General features: G+C 41.5%; 1 protein-coding gene and 1 pseudogene across 2 annotated transcripts in view; both read left to right on the forward strand.

The window, feature by feature from the left end:
* Positions 1-6,004: 6,004 nt before the first annotated feature.
* On the forward strand, positions 6,005-16,762 carry LOC308417545 (ubiquitin-conjugating enzyme E2 N-like; annotated as a pseudogene). The gene is made up of 2 exons: positions 6,005-6,176; positions 16,292-16,762. The product of its transcript is annotated as a ubiquitin-conjugating enzyme E2 N-like (transcript).
* Positions 6,097-22,013, forward strand: part of EXD2 (exonuclease 3'-5' domain containing 2) — a 35,437-nt gene continuing 19,520 nt past the window's right edge. The window contains exons 1-2 of the mRNA XM_080939266.1: positions 6,097-6,176; positions 17,613-18,081. Of these exons, the coding sequence (XP_080795392.1) occupies positions 17,659-18,081 (423 nt within the window). The 5' untranslated portion in view covers positions 6,097-6,176; positions 17,613-17,658. The remainder of the gene's footprint in view (positions 6,177-17,612; positions 18,082-22,013) is intronic.

The raw sequence follows: 22,013 nt of genomic DNA on the forward strand, positions 1-22,013 counted from the left end.
CCAGGACAAAACCAAATTTAAACAGTATCTACCAATCCAGCCCTACTGAGGATCCTAGAAGGAAAACTCCAACACAAGGGAGGTACTTAAAACAAAGAAAAGACAAGATTTTAAGCATCTCACAACAAAGCCAATAGGAGAGAACCACAAGCACATAAAACTACCTACAAAAACAAATATAACAGGAATCAACAGTCATCTGTCTTTGATGTTTCTCAATATTAATGGACTCAATTCACCTATAAAATGGTATAAGCTAACTGACTGGATTTGCAGACAAGATCCAGTGTTTTGCTGCATACAAGAAAACCCCTCAATAACAAAGACAGACACTATCTCAGAATAAAAGGATGGATAAAGGTCTTCCAAGCAAATGGTCCCAAGACACAAACTGGAGATGCCATCCTAATAGCCAATAAAACAGACTTTAAACTGAAAGTTATCAGATGTGATGAGGAAGGACACTTCATATTCAAAGGGAAAATCCACCAAGAGAAAGTCTCAATTTTGAATATCTATTCCCCAAATTCAAGGGTACCCACATTCATAAAGAAACTTTACTAAAGCTCAAAACAAACATTGAACCCCACACAATAATAGTGGGAGACTTCAACACTCCACTCTCACCAATACACAAGTTACTGAAACAGAAACTAAACAGAGATAGTGAAACTAATAGAGGTTATGAATCAACTGGATGTAACAGATATTTATAGAAGCTGAGGAGGAGGTTGACCCTATAAGAGGACCAGCAGTTTCAATTAACCTGGACCCCTGAGATCTCTCAAGACACTGGATCACCAACCAGGCAGCCTACACCAGCTGACAGAGTCCCCTAATAACAGCAGAGGACTCTAAGGTCTGGGTTCAGTCAGAGAAAATGCACCTAACCTCAAGAGACTGGAGGCCCAGGGTTGAAGAGATGGCTCAGCGATTAAGAGCATCACTCCTCCAGAGGTCCTGAGTTCAATTCCCAGCAACCACATGGTGGCTCACAGCCATCTGTAATGAGATCTGATGTCCTCTTCTGGTGTGTCTGAAAATAGCTACAGTGTACTCATATAAACAAAAAAGTATTTTTTTTTAAAAGAGAGACTGGAGGCCCCAGGGAGTTTAGAGGTCTAGTGGGGTGGGTGGAGTGGGGACATCCTCATGGAGATGGGTGGGGAGGTGGTGGTGAGGAGGAGGTATAGGATGTGAAACAGTGGGAGAGTGGACCGGGAGGGGACTAAAACCTTGAGCGTATAAACAAACAAACAAAAACATTAAGCATTTTGATTCCTGAAATCTCTAAACACAATTTGCCCTATGAATTTGCACTATATTCCTGAGAAACAATACCAGTTGGTTCCCTTATCCATTCATTGTAGGGGCTCCACGTGCTTCCCATGGTCTGATTGCTCTCTTACACTCAGTGTTTGCATCCCCAAAGACCAATATTTCTATCAATGACTGTCTGCTTTCAGGGTTTGATATAGTTCTCCTCACTGCTGAACTCAACCTCTATAAGAATTTGGTAAAAGCTTCTCCAGAATCCTGTATTGTTTTAGTAAAAGAGGTAGATTTTTCCCCAGATTTCACAACCAAATCCCAAGCTCTTAAAGCGACAACACAACATTGTTCAATCACATCCTCATCAGATCTGATTTGTTCTGTAAGTCAGCTTAATGCCCTTCACCAAGTAGCTGTCTTTAGTAACATTTATTCCCCTTGCTAAATTCCATTGTGCTAGTTTTGTGGCTTTGTACCTTCACCACAGCTGACACCAATCGTTTCCAATCCTGTGGGATCACCTTATGCTGTGGCCCAGTTATTTAACATTTCTTTAACAAAGGAAGAATGTAAGGCATACAAAACAACAGATCTTTAAAATGCTTTAAATCTAGCATTTCTTTCAGTTGCCACATTATAGGCAGCAAAACTGTCATTAGTAGGCACATGCTAATGCACAAAGACTGAGAAGGCTGAAGGAGCCTGTGTAAATCCTCAGGCAGTGCACTTGGTTACACATTAACTCTTTGTGCCTGTGTCAGCTCTTGCTCTTCCCAGCCCCTTGTCTCACTGGGGTGCTTTAGACGCCTGGTACTGAAAGTATGTGGAGCAGGGCAGGGCAGCCCTCTACGTTCCAGCCTATTTTCTTTCCCCGATTCACCATGCAATACATTCCTGGTCTCATTCACCAAGCCTGAACTGTCTTCTCCCCCTGGCTCATTTTGCTTTCCAAGCATTTTGACCTCTAGTCGCAAACGCTACGTGCATGGTCTGCAATCTTTTCTAACAGAAGAGAACTGAGTGAGCTTTCTGAGTTTTCAGCTTTCCCTCCAAATCTTTTTCAGTATAGTATACATGAACACTACTGACCAAAACCAGAAACCCCCTCCAGGAACATAGGAGACCACCCAGCAACAGTAGCTATTTTGCCAACTCTCTTAAGTGACATTGCTAACCCCTCATAATCTAGTTTCCTCTACAACATTAGAAGCAGCTACCCATTATGCCTAAGCCACGTTGGGTGCCACCTATAGGCATAGATGTTTTATAACCTACTTTTAACTTCTCCTCTAGCTCACCACACAGCAGAGGTAGTGGAAAAGTTATTAGGACATGGGGGAAGTGGACCTGTTCAGCAATAGTTCCTTGGGGATGAGCTCCATCTCCTTGAGCAGCAGTTCAGTCCCGTGGCAAACACCAAGCATGACTTAGCAGCTGCAGACCAGTCCTCTGGGCAGGCAGACACCAGGCACAAACCAGCAGCTACAGTCCAGCCCTTTCAGCAGTTGCTAGGCAGCTATAGTCCAATCCTGAAGAAACTGCAGGCTCTCTAACCACCCTGAGGCAAGGCTGCAGAAGTGGCAAGCTGCCACAGGATCCTCACGAGCAATTCTTGGGCACGTTTCTCTCAATGGCAACATTATCACAAGTTGAACTCAACAATGCTATGTAAGATGAACCACTACATGTGGTGTCTTTAGCAAAGAATAGGGAGATGAGATGGAGCAAACCAAAGCTCAGTGCTCATCGCCCTCTGTCTGCAGGGTCATATTTATAGTCCTTCAAGAGCCCTTTCCGTGTCTGCTCTATCCTAACATCCTTTCACCTGTGTGAAATCAGTCTTTGGTGTGTTTGCTTTAGCAAGACATCCTTTCACCTGTGTGCCCCAGCAAAACATCATTTGGCATAACTAACTTTCCAAAGGACTAGAAGTTTCCACTTCAACATGGTTTCTTCATGTATAGCCCTGGTTGTACTGTAACTCACTGTGTGGACCAGGCTGGCCTAGAACTCAGAGATCCACTTGCCTCTGCTTCCAGAGTGTTGAGATTAAATGTGTATGCCCCGGCTGGCTGGTTGAGTTTTTCTTTTGAAGCAGAGTCTTATTTCTGGCTGGTCTTGGACTTTCTGATCCTCCTGCCTCAGCCTTCTATGTGCTGGTATTGAAGGCATGTGCCACCATTCCCAGCTCTCAGGCTTACTTGTGCCTGTCCTCTTATGAATGACAAGTTTGCTAAATTGGTTCTCATTACTCCCATGTCTTCTAGCTTTCGGACTATACGTGGTTTGACCTGTTCTCCGAAAGGCTGAGTTTATAGTAGACAATTACCCCAGACCATGTATGGGGGTAGAACAAGCTGTGCAGCAATCCAGCACGGTCAGGACTTGGTCAATGAGTTAGCATCTCTACATTTTACTGACATTTTCATTTAAAGACAAGCCAGATATAACCAAGTCAATCATAGAAAAAGCCTTTCTTGTAGTTAATCTGGTAACAGCAGCATCCTCTTGACAATGACCTTTGGGCGGGAGAGGTGGCTCAGTGGGCTAAGAGTGCTTGCTAAGGAAACACAAGGGCTTGAATGCAAATTCCTAGCTACTGTGTGGCTGCACCTGTAACCCTTTCACTGTTAGTAGTTGAGAAAGGAAAATCACTGGAGTGGGGCTTGCTAGCAAGAGAAGGATTTGAGGACTGGAGTTTCATAATCTTATGAACTGCTGTGTGGGTCCTAAAAATTAAACTAGGATCCTCTGCAAGAGCCGCAAATGTTCGTAATCATTGAATCATCTCTCTAGCCACCCCACCTTGAAGTTTTATATATTTAATATACTTTGTGGGAGCATGGTTGGAATAAAGTCTTGCTTATGTATCCCTGGCTGTTCTGGAACTTGATATATAAATCAGAGTGGCCTTGAATTTGTAATAATACTCCTGCTTCAGCCTCCCCAGTGCTGGAATTATAGGGTATGTACCACAATGAGTGTCCTCTCCTCCCCATTCCCTCGGTGTGTGTGTGTGTGTCTGTGTGTGTGTGTGTTTAGACAGGGCCTCTCTCATATAGCTGAGGCTGGCGAACTTGGCCTTCTTGCCTCCATCTCCCAAGAGCTGGAATTAGACGTTTGTGCCCGGCTACCCAGCTTCAATCTATCACCTTCAACTGTCTTGTGATATTTATCCTGTGGCCTGCATGTCAGCTGGCCACTCTTTGCCCTCCAGCTCCAGCAGATCCAGAACTAGCCTTGTGTTGCCTTCTTGCAAAGCTGGATTCAGAATTCTTTATCTATTTCGATGCCTCCAAAGAATCCACTAGAACAAAAGCAGTACAGAATGACAGACTTTACTGAACTTTGTCTCTGGCAAATCAAGCACCTTAAACTTTCCTCTTTTCCTTAACAACTCTCTTTTATAGACGTACTCTCCTTCCAAGAACTTTAGATGCTTGCTGATTCTTCTCTGATTTTTTTATTCCATATTCCTTCCTTCCCTCCCTCCCTCCCTTTCTTTATTTTAAACCAAGTCTCTAATGCTAGCTACACTAGTTTCAGACTCACTACTTGCATGCTCCATGGCCTTTAACTTCTGATCTTCAGGCTTCCTCTTCCCAAGTGCTGGGGTTATAGGCATGTGCCACTCACTTTATATAAAGTCTTAGAGTTTTTTGTCTTCTTGTCATCTTCAGCTCAATCCCTTATTGACTTCCTCCAAAACAAAGAGAATTCAGATTTAACCTGTGATTGTTCAGTGACTTACCCCTTTGTGTGTTGTGTGAGAATATCACCATGTCTAAGAGGACTTTTTGGAGTTCTAAAATTATTATAGGCATTTCCCCCAAATTCCTGTATCTTCATAAGAAGATATCCTCTCACTTCTCACAGTGTGTGTGTTCACGTGGATGTTTCCAACTAGCTTCTAAGCTTTTTGAGTGGATAGAAATTGGTAGAAAAAAACTCCTCTTCCTCCTTCTTGAAATAGGGTCTCATGTAATCCAGGCTCAACTCCAATTTATCATTGTAGCCTGAGGTCTATACCCACCACTGCATAAACTGGGTGTGGTGGCCCAATCCTGCCTGTAAACATAGCACTTGGGAGATGGAGGCTGGAAGATCAGGAATCCAAGGTCACCCTTAGTTATATATTGAGAGTTGGGGGCCAGATTGTGCTACACAACACCCTGCTTTAACCCCCTTTAAAAAATCAATCCTAAATGGATGGTTTCATATACAGACAATGCTGTGGTTGCTATGAAGCCAGGAGAGATGACTTAGCAGTTAAGAGCACTCACTGGTTCAGTTACCAGTCCCCACACACTAGCTCACAACCTTTTATAATTTCAGTTCCAGGTGCTCAACGCCCTCTTCTGGCATCTTTAGACATGCACTTGGTGCACAGGCATACAATGGAGGGAAGGAGAGAGAGGGAGAGAGGGAGGGGGAGAGGATAAATTATTAATGGTTATAATATATAATGCTAATGAAGAGCGCATTCTGTAAACAATTTCTTATTTTCCCACTCGAATATAAGAAAATTAATGCAGTAGAGAAACGCTACCCAGGGTTAAAGAGAAAATTATGTCTTATGTTGCATTTGTGAGTGAAAAGTTCAGTAGATTTCTTCCTTCAAAGCCAAAACCAAAAGACGAAGCGCCACCTTAGAAAAACACCACTTATTTCAACTCATCCTTTAACCGAGAACCTGGGGAGGTAACGGCTGCCCTAGCGGCTTCCGTACAAAATGGCGTGGCCCATAGGCACACACCACGGGGGTTATATCCTCCTGGCCAGCCACTGGGCCGGAAGTGGCTACGGCTTTTATGCATCCGGGTGGGTGCGTCCAGGCCGCCACGGGGGTTCCAGCTTGTCAGCGTGGGGTGCCGCAGGTGTTCCGTCGAGGCTGGAGGCCGTAGGTAAGTGAATGAAGCTCGGGTTGGCAAAGTCTTCTCTGGGATTGTGTGCCGGGCAGAGGGGTTTCCAGCGTGGCTCGAGAGGGTCGTGATGCTGAAGGTACCACTTTGCGCGTGGGCGACTGTTGGGCTGCAGTGGTGCCCAGGCGTTGTTGGCACTGCCCCTCTTCCCGCCCTGAGGCGCGGCCTCCTGGCCCCTCACTCGGTGTGGGCGGTTGAGCCCTCAGGTTCGGGAAGGACTCGCCCCGCCATTGGTCCCCAAGCCTTCCCGGGCCGCCCCTTTCCATCCGCCAGTCTTCTCGTCAGGAGCATCCACCAACCCTTCAAGGCTTCCTGACCTAGTCAGTTAAAAAGCAGCCCCCGCCGCGGTTCCTCGGGGCTTCGGGGGACCCGCCCGACCCGGGTACCTTCTGGGGCACACCGCTCGCTGCCCGGCGTTTTGCTAGAAACCACCTCTGGCTTTGGCTTTTCATATCTGAAGGGCAGATCAAACTAGAACTTTAAATCTTATTTATTAAAAATGGACATCTGTTCATCAAAATCAAGTTTATTTATAAAAATGGACATCTGTTTATCAGACAACTCAAGTTTTTATAAGCGTTTGACACACGGTTGGACGCAAATTCCCTTATGTAAGCCTTTCCTTGGAAACACAGAACTGTTTTGTTTTTAGTAACTTTTTTTTTAAGACCGGGGGAGGGGGAGGGTCTCTCACTGTGTATCCTTTTCTTGCCTGGAACTCAAGAGATGTTAGCCTCTGCTAAGTGCTGGGATTAAAAGCTTGTACTACCACAGCCGTCAAGATTTATTTTTGTTTATGTGTGTGCGTTATCTGAGCCGGAGTTACAGATGCCTTTGAGCTGCCTAATGGCAGTGCTAGGAGCTGAAGATGTGTCCTCAGGAAAAGCAGCTGGTGCTATTGATTTATATTATTGAAAATACATCTTTTTTCTCTTCACATAACATATTCTGACTACGGTATCCACTTCCTTTACTCCTTCCCCCTGGATCCACTCCTTTTCTGTCTCATTAGAAAACAAACAGGCTTCTAGGGATTATAATAAAATAAAACAAATATAAAATTAAAACATAAGATAAAACAGAACCATCAAATCAAAATTGGACAAGACAAACAAAAGACGGAGACACCAAGAGAAGGCATAAGAGTCAGAGACCTACTTGTTTGAATATTGAGGAATCCCATAAAAACCCCAAACCGGAAGCTGTAACATAGCAGAGGACCTGTTGGACGCCTGCGCCGGCCCTGTGCATGATGCCTCAGTCTCTGTGAGTTCAGTTCATTTAGAGGGCATTGTTTTTTAGAGTCCTTTATCCCCTCAGGCTCTTTACACTCTTTTTACCTCCTCTTGGGGATGTGTGTAGGGGGTCCCTAAGCCCTGAGGGGAAGAATTTGATGGAGAGCTAAGTGTTCCAAGCTTTCTCACTCTGCATAATGTCTGGCTGTGGGTCTCTGTATTCACATTCTGCTACAGGAGAAAACTGATGATGGCTAAATAAGGCACTGATCTTTGAATATAGCAGTGTGTCATTAGGAGTCATTTGTTGCTTCCACCCTTTATGAACAGCAATATTTGTTTTTACCCAGGCCCCTGAACTATATAATTTCTGGATCTTGGTCACCACAAGCAATGTTGGATATAGACTCCATCTCATAGAGGGGGCTTTAAGTCAAGTCAGATATTAGTCGGTGACTCCCCTAGCTTCGTGCCACCACACTCCCCTAGCATATTTTGGAGAGAAGACACTATTGTAGATCAGAGGATCTGTGGCTGGCTTGGTGTTTCTCTTTTGTAGTGTGTGGGGTACCTTCCTGTACCAAAGACACTAGGCCATAGGGGTAAAGGTTCTATATAGGTGCTAGCCTGTTTCTCTAGATTCTGTGAGTTCAGCAGTGGGGCTTTGTTGTTGGTTTGTGAAGAGCAATTAGGTATAACCCAGTCCTAGTACTGGAAGCTTCATTTGGTGACAAGGTATCTGGCTGGGACTCTGTCTCTCCCATTATTTGCCATTATATTTAGATCATCTTTAGATATTTATTTATTTTAGAAAGCTTCTCCTGTATTAGGTTTCCATACTACCCTTCAAATAGCACTTAATTTTAGCTGTCTCTCCCATATTCCCTCCCTCTTCCCACTTGATTCTCCTGTCCTAGCCCCCACCTTATCTATCTATAACTATTCTGTTTTCTTTTCCTAACAAGATCTACCTCTCCCCTTTCCTCCTCAAGTCTATACCTAATCTTAATGGTTCTATGGACTGTAGCTTGGTTATCATTGACTTAACTAGTATCTGTGTATAAGTGAATGCAAGTGCTAACTGAATTAATTATGTACAATAATTTTATTATTATATTTTCATACATATATACTTCATATTTATTTGTATTGTATTGATAAAAGGTAGCAACTAAAATGTTTTGATAATTATCTAAATTAAAAGGTATAGTAAAAAAGTTTAATATAGAGAAATTATTAAATTTCGTCAAGTTTAGTTTTTTTTTCAAGAAACAGTTTGAAAATATTTTAATTTCAGTTCATATATATGATCTGTAAATAGTTAAACAAAATATTTATGTAAATATTTAAACAAAACATCCTCTTTGAAGACTCTTTTCCTGTCTGTATCTTCTTTGGTTGGTGTGTGTGTGTGTGTGTGAGAGAGAGAGAGAGAGAGAGAGAGAGAGAGAGAGAGAGAGAGAGAGAGAGTGCCCAAGCACCCAAGCTCAGAAGACAGAAGAGAGCGCATGATCTCCAGAAGCTGGAGTTACATGCTGTTGTAAGGTGCCCAGTGTAGATGATAGAAACTGAACTTGGATCCTTTGAAAGAGCTGCAAGACTCTTTTTTTTCTTTTTTTAATTTTATTTTTATTATTTATGTGTAAGTGTATTTTGTCTGCATATATACCTGGAAAGCCAGAAGAGGGTATTGGGTCTCTTGGAATTGGAGTTATGGGTGGTTGTGAACTGCCCTGTGGGTGCTGGAAATGGAACCAGGATCCTTCAGAAGAAGCAGCAAGTGTCTTAAATGCTGAGCAGTTTTTCTAGCCCTGTTTTAAAATCTTTCGTTCTTGTTGTTTGTTTATTTATTGAGTAGGGTCTTTTGTGTAACAGCTCTAGCTGTCCTGGAGCTTAGCACATCAGGCTGGCCTCAAACTCACAGAGATCCACCTGCTTCTGCCTCCCAAGTTCTGGGAATAAATGCTCCTATTTTTAATTTTTTTAACAATAAAAGCACATTTATTGCTAGACATAGCAGCCATACCTTTAGTTCCAACAGTGGCAGAAGAATGTGGTTCTCTCAGTCCCAGGACATCTGGGGTTACATAATGGCATCCTGTCTCACAAAACTCAGGTGGGAGGCTAGAGAGAGAGCCCAGTGTGTTTCTGGAGGCTCCACACTGGTTTCCTAGCACCCACGTGGTCATCTATCTGTAACTCCAGTCGTTCTTCTGGTCTCCTCAGATGCTGCACACATGTTGTTGTTTCTCTTGGTTGATTTTGAGACATGATCTCCTCTGTCTTCCTGGCTGCCTTGAACTCACTGTGTAGACCAGGCTGGCCTTCAGATTACAGAGATCTCTGCCTCTGCTTTCTGAGTGCTGGGAATATAGAAATATGCCACCATGCCTAGCCTGCATGCATGCATATATATATATGTTGGATCTGGGAAGATATGAAGTGGGGGCAGGGTGAGTAGGATCAAAGCACATTATATAAACTTCTCTAAGAACTAATAAAAAAGTGAAAAAGAAAAAATCATATTAGACTTACAAATGTGTACTTTTATAAATATGACATATTGTACATACTCAGTAACTTGATTTATTTTTAAAAATGGGTACTAAAATGATTTTGCCCATCTGCAGAGACAACCTACTCTTTCTACTTGTTCTTTCATCATACTGACATTCCATAGCATGTGAAATTAGGTAGGTTTCTTGTTTTCCACTGTTGCTTACCCGGTGCCTGAAGCATCCTTCCACATGTTTCTGTGTGCCCATATAAACATTTTGGAAATAGATCCCTGTAGGGAAAATTGCTGGACATCTAATAATACCATATTGCCTTCAAATCACTTGTCAAATATCTGCTTCTCCTAGGCTTTTATTTTTTGTTTTTGTTGTTTGTATGTTTTTGTTTCTCTGTGTAGCCCTGGCTGTCCTGGAACTCATGCTATAGACCAGATGGGCCTTGAACTCACAGAGAACCACCTGCTTCTGCCTTCTAAGTGCTGGGATCAAAGGCGTGTGTCATCACACATGCTGGTATCACTGTCCTTTGTCAGTCTGAGGGATGAAAAATGAGTTCTCATTGCTGTTTTGCTTTATAGTCTTAGTTATTAGTAGGATTGGCTTCTTTTCATAGTTGGCCATTTGCATTTCTTTGTTTGGGAAATACTACTTTGCATTGGAATGATCTTTTCTTATTGACTATAGAGTCTTAATTTTAATCTTATATATTTTCAGTATTTATTTTTGATACAGGAACGCAGCTGAGGCTGGTCTTAAACTCATCATCCTCCAGGCTTTACTTCCAGTGCTATGATTACACGTATGTAGCTGTGTATACTTTATTTTAAAGTTTATATTTTTAAAAGATTTGTTTTATTTTTAACCATGCACTTGTGAGTTCATGTGTGGGTATTCACGGAACCTAGAGATATAGGATGGTCTTGAGCTGGACTTACAGGAGTTTGTGAGTCAGCAGACATGTGTGCTGGGAACCAAACCTAGGTCTTCTGCAAGTGCCATGCAAGCTCTTACTATGAAGCTCTGGCTGGTCTGGGACTTGCTATGTAGTCTTGAACTCACAAAGATATGTCTGCCTCTACCTCCAGAGTACTGGAATTAAAGGTTTACACTACTATATCTGGCTTTATTTGTAAATTTATGTATTTTGATTTTGTGTGTGTGTGTGTGTGTGTGTGTGTGTGTGCATAAGTGCAGATTCCTGGACAGGACAGAAGGGGACATGGAATCCCCTAGAGCTGGAGTTAGAGGTGACTATGAGCTACTGGGCTTGGGTGCTAGGAACTGAACTCAGGTTCTCTGGAAGATCAACAAGTAGTCTTAACTACTGAACCAACTCTCTAGCCTCCCAGATATGTATGTTTTAAATATTTACTCTCAACACACTAATTTTTAAAGTTAAGGCTTGCCCCTTAACCATGTTGAGCAGTCATAGAAACAACGTTTTACATTTTGTTTTCCTTTATTGGTCTTTTTGCTGTGTGCATTTGTGCTGTGTGGCTATTGATCTCTACTCTAGTGAATCTTAGCTGGGGAATGTTTGCCTCCCAGAGACCACTGGGCAACATCCAGAGAGTTTGGGTTAACTGAAGTGGTGCTGTCATTGGCTTCAGTGAGGAGGTGCCAAGGCTTGTGGTGTTAAACATTTTGCCTCTCCAAGCACAGTTCTTCCAGCCCTAAATGTCTGCTATGCTGAGGATGAAATATTTTGTGTACTCTTAAGACAGAGAAAGCTCTAGTTTGTTTGTTTATATTATTTTATTTATGTAAAATATTTTAAATTTATTTATTTACTTTATTTATTAAACTGTCACTCTCTTCAGACACACCAGAAAAGGCTATCAATCCCATTACAGATAGTTGTGAGCCACCATGTGATTGCTGGGAATTGAACTCAGGACCTCTGGAAGAGCAGCCAGTACTCTTAACCACTGAGCCATCTCTCTAGTCCCAAAGAATTATTTATTTATTTTATGTATATGAGTACACTGTTGCTGTCCTCAGACACAACAGTAGAGGCCATTAATCCCATTACAGATGGTTGTGAGCCACCATGGGATTGCTGGGAATTGAACTCAGGACCTCTGGAAAAGTAGTCAGCTCTCCTTAACTGCTGAGCTGTGCCCTATAGTTTATTTTTAAGGATGTTTAAGCTTCAATGTTTTTACTACTAGACAGTTTGATACATTTGTATAACAAATTTGAATCATTTTGCCTTCATTCCTGTTCTCATCCTGTGAGTACAAGGGCTATGATGTGTTGAGAAGACATTCTTTTGAAATTTTTTTGTTTTTGTTTTTAGACAGATTTCTTTGTTTAGCCCTGGCTGTCCTGGAACCCTCCCTGTAGACCAGGCAGGCCTCGAACTCAAGAGATCCACCTTCCTCTGCCTCTCTCTTGTGCTCGGATTAAAGGCATGTATCAGCAGGTCTGACTTTTTATTTTTTAATTCTCATTGTGTATCCCAGGCAAGCCTTGAACTCTCAGTTCTCCTACCTTACCCTCTTGGGTGCTGGGATTGCAGGTCTACAACATCAGGCTCAACTCTCCTAAAATTTTTTTAGATATTTTAGTTTTTCTTTACTTTCTCTAGAATTGGTGTGTCACTGCTTTCCAAACAGTGTTTCTGAAAGTATTTGGTCTATTTTTGAGCCATTAATCTGAAACTCAATATTTATCATTTATTAATTAATTTTTTTATAGAAACACAAAATTTGTTTTCTGGACTTTCTATCCTTTGGCCTGCTTTCTATTTGCTGAACTAATACTACAACATCCCTGTCAAACTTGATGTCAATGCTTTTTGATACCTGGTGAGGGAAATCCTATGATTGTATGATTAAAGGCCTACTTCATCTGCTCAAATCTTCTTTTATTTGTTCACTGTTCTTTTACTTTTTAAAATATTTGTGTGTGTGTGTGTGTGTGTGTGTGTGTATGCAGGCCCTGGAGTTAAAAGTAAACTGTCTGACACAGGTTCTGGAAACTGAACTCAGGTTCTCTGGAAGAGCAGGAAAAGCACGGTTGCTGCTGAGTCATCTCTCCATCCCCATGGCCTTATTTTATAAGTGGGCTATTTTTGGTTTCTTTTTTCAGATTTAATTTTAGAACTGATTTACCAAATAGTATTTTAATGGCATTATTGCAGTATAATTTATATGTCATGCAATTTGTTACCCATTGTATACAAATTGACAATATTTATATAGTCATACAATTATGCCACCCTCACCACATTTTAGTTTTAGAACACTTCTATTACCCCCCCCATAAAGACCTGATCTATTTAAAAGTTATTCCCCAGCCCCCAAGTTACTTTATGCTCTGTTTGCAGGCAACTCCTCATTTCTCTGTCTTGTCTTTTGTGACTAGCTTCTTTTTATTTCACATGTTTGCAAAGTTTGTGCCTAGTAGAACATATATCAGGACTGTATTGCTAAAGAAAAGTCTATTCTGTGGCATATTTCTTTTAAAAATTTAATTGTGTTTGTATGTTTTGTGTGTGCACTCTCGAAAATCACTGAAGAGGGAATTGGATCTCTGTAACTCCTGTAGTTGACACACAGGCAGTTGTGAACCACCTGATAGGGATGATGGAAATCAAACTCAGGTCTTCTAAAAGAGCAACAAGTGCTCTTAACCACGAGCATCTCTCCATCCCTAATGCTGTGTTTAATCCACAAACTGGGTGGATTAAAATAATGGAAATCAATTCTCCCACAGTTCATGAAGTTAGAGGTGCATAATTGCATAAATTGAGAATTATGGTGTTAGGAGGACGGTACTGTCTCTTTGTGGGGAGTTGAGGATGGGAGAGTTGTTCCTTCCCTTCTAGCTTCTAGTGATAAAGACCCATGCCTTTCCTTTGTTTGTATGACTTTAGTCTCTGCCTTCATCTTCTCCTGGCTTCTCCCCCGTGTGTCTGTCACTTTTGACTGTCTGTCTTTCTTTTGCTGTAGGATACCAGTCACAGTGTATTAAGGCCCACTCTATACCAGTATGACTTTGTCTTATCTTGACACATGGAAGACCCTATTTCCTAATAAGGGCACAGGTTCTGGGGGCTACAACTTCAGCATATCTTTTTGGAGGACACAGCTCAACTCACAACTTGTAGCTAAGCTGTTTTATGTGCCTTATCAGTTAATAGGCTTTGTGGTTATTTCCACCTTGGGCCTGTTACAGACAGTGCTGCTGTGCACTTTGTGTGGATGTGTTTTCATTTCTTTCCATGTGGCTGTAGTGTAACTGTGAGCTTGTGGTGGTATCTTTATGCTTGACTGTCAAGGACCTACCAGACTGTTTTCCAAAGCAGCTGCACCATTTGGCATTCCCACTGACAGTGTGTGAGTTTCTCATTTCTCCACAATATTGCCAGTGCTTTTTATCTGCCTTTTTGAGATAAATAAGAGTTATGGTTGTGGTTTTGAAGCATTATGCCATTGTGGTTTTGAGTTGCATTTTTCCTAATAGCTAATGATGTTGAAGAGCTTTTCATGTGCTATTTGGCCATTGCTCAGTTGTCTTTCAGAGCTCTATTCATAGTCTCAAATGAGGTTTGTAATTGGTTGATTTGTCTTTTTATTATTGAGCTGTAAGAGTTTATATTCTAAACACATGACATTAACAGATACATGGCTTGGAAATGTTTTCTCCAATTCTTCAGGGTCTGTTGGGGATGTCTGGGTAGCTAATTTCTTTCCTCTTTATTTTTCTGAGATCTGGTTTCTCTGTGTAGCCTGGGCTGTCCTGAAACTAGCTCTGTAGACCAGGCTGGCTTGGAACTCACAGAGATCCACCTGCCTCAGCCTTCCGAGTACTGGGATCAAAAGGTGTGCACCACTCCCACTCTGCTGTCAGGTTTTTAAAATGAGCTTTATGTTGAATTTATGTTTTACTTTGAGTATTTTTAGAAAATAGTTACTGTAAGTTGGATGTGGTGTCTCCCAAAGACCCATGTAGTAAAGGAGTGTACCCCAGTGTGGTACTGTGGAAGATGGGCTCTTGTGGGAGTCCTTAGGTCATCTGGGGTATGGGAAGATAATTTGGGAGACTTCAGCTCCTTTACCAACTTCTTTTTTCCCTCCCTCCCCTCTCTTTCTTTCTTTTTCCTCTCTCCTTTCTTTCTTTCTTTCCTTCCTTCCTTCCTTCCTTCTTTCTTTTCTTTCTTTCTTTCTTTCTTTCTTTCTTTCTTTCTTTCTTTCTTTCTTTCTTTCTTTCTTTCTTTCTTTTTCCTGAGATAGGATTTATGTCCATAGACCTGGCTAGTTTATAATTTAATAGGTAGCCCACACTTCAAACTTGCTGTTCTTTCTCAGACTTAATAATTCTGGGATTACAGGTGTGCGCCTAGCTTCTATGCAATAGTCTTACCGACTTTAGAGTTTTGTTTGTTTGTTCTAATTCTAGGCACTGGTCTTTTCTAGAAGTTCTCTTTGTTCTCTGTGTTAGAAACACATGACTGTGTATATCACTTCCATGATTAACTCCACTTGCTTCTAACAGACTTTCCCAATTCTGAATTGGTTTTAGTTGAGCTTCTTGCCTCAGGGTTTTCTTTTAATGAGAATGATATGAACTTGGACTCTGTATCTCTCTTAAGTACAAACTTGGGTGCTGGGAGTTAGGCTCTGGTCTTCTACAAGATTAACAAACATTCTTTACCACTGAGTTATCTCTCCAGCCTTGTGCTCTCCCACTCTTTGGAGACAATTCCTACTCTTCTCTTTTCTGCCTCCCAAATGCTGGGATTACAGATGTGTGTCATGACCCTTTTAGTTTTATTTATTTATTTATTTATTTGTTTGTTTGTTTATATCTTTAGTGCTGGAGGCTGTACCTAAAACTTTGAATATTCTGGGCCATCTACCACTGAGCTATAACCTAGTCCATAAAGTTTTTAAATCAAGTTCATACACATGTGAATGGGCACAGGCTAGGGGAAGTGAAGCTACTTTTGGAAGTTAATTTTCCTTGCACTATATAGGTCAAGGGATTGAACTCAGGTTATTTGTCTTGTCAGCAAGTGCTTTTACCTGCTGAGCCGTCTTGCTAGTCTTTGCTCTTATTCTACTTTGTGTCATTAAGAGAATCCTAGTTGACAGAGTGCAGGTGAATTTGTGGAAGCAAGAATGAAAATAGGACTAGTATAATAAAGTATAAAGATGTGATGCTACACACTTGTAATACAGCACTTAGAGATAGAGTCAGGAGGATCTGGATTTTAAGGTCATCACTAATTATAATAAATTCAAAGTCAGCCTGCTTGAGACCCTGTCTCTAAAATAAAATAAAAAACAAAAGTATAAAAATGGGGGAAAATGAGAGGCCGAACTCGGGATCAGACAAGATGGCCGGCTGCCCCGCAGGATCATCAAGGAAACCCAGCGTTTGCTGGCAGAACCAGTTCCTGGCATTAAAGCAGAACCAGATGAGAGCAACGCCTGTCATTTTCATGTGGTCATTGCTGGCCCCCAGGATTCCCCTTTGAGGGGGGGGACTTTTAAACTTGAACTATTCCTTCCAGAAGAATACCCAATGGCAGCACCTAAAGTACGTTTCATGACCAACATTTATCATCCTAATGTAGACAAGTTGGGAAGAATATGTTTAGATATTTTGAAAGTGGTCCCCAGCACTGCAGATCCGGACAGTTCTGCTATCCATCCAGGCTTTGTTAAGTGCTCCTAATCCGGATGATCCATTAGCAAATGATGTAGCCGAGCAGTGGAAGAGCAACGAAGCCCAAGCCATAGAAACAGCGAAAGCATGGACTAGGCTATATGCCATGAACAGTATTTAAGTCGATCAGATCATCAAGTGTGCACCACTTCTCCTGTTCTGCCAAGACTTCTTCCCTTTTTTGTTTGCATTTAATGGACACAGTCTTAGAAACATTACAGAATAAAAGCCCAGGCATCTTCGTCTTTGGTGATTACATGCACATTAGCAAATCTGTCTTGTCCTGATTCACTGTCATAAAGCATGAGCAGAGGCTAGAGGTGTCATCTGGGCCGCTGAGAGATGCTGAGAAGCAGGACTCTCTGTGCTGATTCCTTTCCCATCATGGTTTAAGTACAAGGCACTGTGAATAAAGGTAGTTGTCAGGGTTAGCTGCCAGGGGTTTGGTTTTTATTTTATTTTTTAGGGGGAAAGTAGTTTTATTTTAATTTTATGGCCTTCTTTTTCCTCCCCACCCCCCTCAAGGGATCTAATTGCAGTGGTTAAATGCAGCTAACCAGTTTTTTAGAATATGCTCTCTAGCCAAGTCTAACTTTAGACGCTGTAGATGGACAAGCTTGATTGTCTGAACCAAAATGGGAACATGAAATAAACATCACAGCCCTCACTAATAACATTGTGACTTTGCTGTCAAGTGTAGATTCTCCATCCCCCACCCCCACCCCCAAAATACGAAGAAAAGCTTGTGACCATTTTGTGTGGCTTGTCTGGAAACTTCTGTAAATCTTATGTCTTAGTAAAATATTTTTTGTTATTCTAAAAAAAATGGGGGAAAATATAAATCTTAACTGTTTTGTGTCAAAATTTGTGTGTGTGTGTGTGTGTGTGTGTGTAGTTCGTGGGCACAGAGATTTGGACTTTTTAGGGGAAATTGTCTATGTCTAAATTTGTGTTCTATTTATAAATATATTTTGACATTTGTTTTGCAGATTGTGGGATCAGTGAAATGCTTTCCTAAACAGTGAAAGGCTAAAGATGTTTAGACAGAATTTAGTGGCTTTGACAGTGACCACCCTTCTGGGTGTGGCCATGGGGGGATTTGTCCTGTGGAAAGGCATCCAGCGTAGATGGAGTAAGACAAGCAGAGTGATACAGCAGCCACCGCCGCCACAGCAGCAGCAGCAGCTGCAGCAGCAGCTGCAGCAGCAGCAGCAGCAGCAGCAACAACAGCAGCAGCAGCAGCAGCAGCAGCAAGTGCCTGGTGGGAGGGAGTGGCCCCCTCCAGAAGATGGCCAGCTACCCTTTGGTGACCCGAGAGCACCCAGAGCCTCATGGGAGGAGAGAATACTCCAGGCAGAGGTGGTGACAATATCTCAGGAGGCAGAGTGGAATCAAATCCAGCCCTTACTTAAAAGAGAGCTGGAAGATTTTCCAGTACTTGGAATTGACTGTGAATGGGTGAGTTAAAAGGCATGAGTTAAAAGCTGAAAAAGAATCTCATTAGTCTTCCTGATTTGGGTCAGGGGTGGTGAAGATTAGACTGAGCTCAAAGAGAATGACTTTGTTCTCAACTTGCTTGTAAGTATTCCTTCGCAGATGATGCTGATGTCCTCCACATAGGGGTGATCTTACCGTTGTTATTCTGGAATCAGGTGGGCCTTCATAAATTTCACTTTTACGGAACTGGATAAGCTATTTGATCAGCTTTCCTAAGTCTTTTTACTTTTTTGAAATAGGAATTTAAGGGCACCTACTTCTAGTGACAGAATCTATGTCTGTCATATTCAAGTAGATAATCACTATAAATACAGTTTTAACTCACAGCAGTGTTCATCAAATACCAGCTGCCAGCTAGGTGTGGTGGAGCTAGGTGTGATCTCAGCACCCTTGGATGCTAAGGCAAGAGGACCAGAGCAAGTTCAAGGCTATGCTGGCCTACATTGTGAATTTGAGGCTGGCCTGAGTTATAAAGTAAGACTCAGTCTTAAAAAACAAATAAGGCTGGAGAGATGGCTCAGTGGTTAAGAGCACTGTTCTTCTAGAGGTCCTGGGTTCAATTCCCAGCAACCACATGGTGGCTCACAACTATCTGTAATGGGATCTGATGCCCTCTTCTGGTGTGTCTGAAGACAGCGACAGTGTACTCACATACATAAAATAAATAAACAACAAACAAACAAACAAAACCCACCACCACACTACCTACCTATTTTAGTTTTTGTTTTCAGTTTGTTTTTGAAGGTAGAGTCTAGGCTGGCCTTGAACTTGATATGTAGCTGAGAGTAACCTTTACCTCTTAAGTACTAGGTTCAAAGGTGTTTACTACCCCAGTGGTTTGTTTGTACCTTTAAAAAATTGTTTTTGGGTATGTGTGTGCCACCATGTCCTTGTAGGCCACACTATGGGTCAGACCCAGGGAGTCACACATGCTAATCAAGCAATTTACCAACTGAGCTATATTCCTATCTCTTCAGACATTTTTTTTTTTGAAGTTTGTTTTTCTTAAGTTTGTGTTTTTGTGGTTTGTGTGTTCATATATAAATGTATATATGTATGGGAGTGTATGTGGGTGAGTATACACACACATACACAAATATATGCATGCATATAAATGCCAGTGCATGTGCGCTGTGCTATACATATGAAGGTCAGAGGACAACTTTGTGGATAGGGAAAGCACGGTCTGACCTTAAAGACTTAGAACCTTGCAGGAGAAGGCATACAGACCAACTCTATTCATGTAGAAAATGACATGGTAGCTACCATGTCTCAAAAGGTATTTTCAAGGTATTTATCAAACAGTGTTACAAGTAGTAGGAGGAGGGATATTCCATACTTGAGGTAACCAAGACTATAAAGAAAAAAAGACAACATCACAAAGAGCTACACTAAAAGCTTCCAAGTGATCTCCTGTCTCTGCCTGTCATCCCCACAGGGCACTGGGCGTACAGACATGCACATTGCATTGGCTTTTTACATGGTTCCAGAGATTAAACTCTGGTTCTTCCATTTTCTTTTCTATTACTTTTACCTTCTGGGCTGTCTCCCAGCTCCTGGCAACTGCTTTTTTGAATCTGGGTTTCATTGTGTAGCCTATGCAAGCTGAAAAGTTTAGATCCTCTGGTCTCCCTCCATTTTTGAGTATTAGGATTATATACTCCTCTATTCCTCTTTTTTAAAAAGATGTTTGTATTATTTTATGTGTATTTGTGTGTGTGTGCAGGTACCAGCAGTGGTCTGAAGAGGGCTTTGGATCCCCAAAGCTGGAGTTATAGGCAGTTGAGAGCAGTCCTACTTGGGAACACAACTGGGGTCCTGTGCAGGTGGAACAGCAAGTGCTTTTAACCACAGAGTCATCTCTCCTGTCCCTATTCCTGACTTTTAAAGTCATTTTTGCTTTTGAATGTAGGTTGGCTCTTTTGATACAGAATGTGGTCTATTGCTATGACTGGCCTAGTACTTATTACATTATTAAGGCTTGTCTGGAACTTGTAGCAGTCCTCCTGTCTCAGTCTCCTCAGTGTTGGGGTGACAGTCACACACACTGTGCCTAACCCTTATGCCAAATTCTTTAGAAATTATTTCTGGCACCTATTGATAATAAAATACTCATTGTTCTGAAAATGTCTTTTTTCAAAGTTCTGTCAAAATATTTTTTGAGTGTAGCATATTAGCTTTGTTATTTTCAATACTGTATTTTATTGTTTTATGGTTTCTATTGTTGCTGCTGAAGATAGTTGCCACTATTTTATTTATTCTTTGTAGGTAATTTGATTTTTTTCATAACTCTGAAGATGTGCCAAGTTGAGTCTAGATTCAGCCTGGGATTCAGGAAACTGTCTGGATATGAGAACTTCTTTATTTTATCATTTAGAAATTTTCTTTTAAGATATTTTATGCTATTTATTTTCTTTTGTGGTGGTGGGTGAAATACAGAGAAACAGACAGACAGACACAGACACATACACACAGTTTTTTTATTACATAGGCCCAGTTGGCTTGGCACTTGCTGTGTAGATCAGGTTGTCCTCACAGTCACAGAGATCCACCTGCCTACACCTCCCAAGTGCTAGAAATCAAAGACTCTTACATTTTGTTTTTGGTAGCAATTCTTTGTGGTGTTGACTATTTTCTCTTGGTAATCTTGATTGTCTCAAGTATAAAATATTTCTTCTCCAGGAAACAGATGACACAGAAGGTATTTATCATTTTGTTTTCTGTGTGTGAGCTTGGTCTGTATTGTCTCCTCTTCCTGAAAGGTTCTAAGTCTCTTAAGCTAAGGACCATGCCATCCATAATTCTGTAGGCATTGTGTGAACCTCACATGCAGGTCAGAGCAGGCAGGCTTCCTCAGCCTCCCAACTACTGACATGGCTGGCAGATGGCTCTGTGTTCTGAGCATCTTGAAGGATGCCCAACAGCATCTGCATTCTACCTGCTGGACTCTGACATGCTAGATTCTACCTGCTAGTTTCAGACATACTCTCTTCTTTCACTGTGATGACCAGAGGTTTCTCCAGACTGACATTTCCCTTCAGGGGTAAAATCACTTTCCCTTTAGAACTACTGTTCTAGACACTGGGTAGTCTGAGTTATAATACTGTTATCCCATCATATTTGGTAAACTGTTTCATATAGGCTGAAATTTTCTTTTCCTGAAAAACGAGAAGGAATTTACTGGGTTTCATCTATTCTGCGGATTGCTTTCAGAATCCTTAAACCCTGAAAAGGAATCCCTTAAAATAGAAACAAATTTTGTATGCTTTTTTTTTCTGGGATAACATTCTTTCAGCATTTTCTCAAACTTATCTATGATTCTCAAAAGATTAAAGATTGATGTAAGTATGTAGATAATGTGCATGGTGATTTTTTTCTCTTAGGATGTAAAGGTCCTACCTATGTTCAACATTTATGCTTTGTTCCTTTTCTTGATGAACTTCATTTGTGGCTTTGTCCCATCAGGATCTGTTACACAACAGAGCGCTTCACTGATACTTGTTTTGTGTTTTTGAAGGGCTCCACTATATAGTTTTGGTTGTCTTGGAGCTCAATATCTAGATCAGGTTGGCCTTAAACTCATAGATTGCCCCATATCTCATGCTGGGATTAAAAGCCATGCCAAGCCTCTACTTCCTTTTGGAACTTGCTTTGTGAGGCAGTGCTGATAAGTCACATGAGGGCGGTTACTAGCATGTGCTATAGAACATCCGGTTATAGTGCCAATTGGCACTCTGCTCTTAGCCTTTTTTCTTAGCCTTTTAAACCCAGTGTGTGTCATCTGACTGAAAGTGTGTGTCCCAGAGCTCCCGAGTCACTATTTTATAGACTGCTGATTTCAGGGCCTACAGTTGGCCCTGTGAAGCTTATTCAGACTCTGCTTTATAAGGCCC

This window comes from Micromys minutus (genome assembly GCF_963924665.1).
Source record: "Micromys minutus genome assembly, chromosome: 1".
NCBI classification, from domain to species: Eukaryota; Metazoa; Chordata; class Mammalia; order Rodentia; family Muridae; genus Micromys; species Micromys minutus.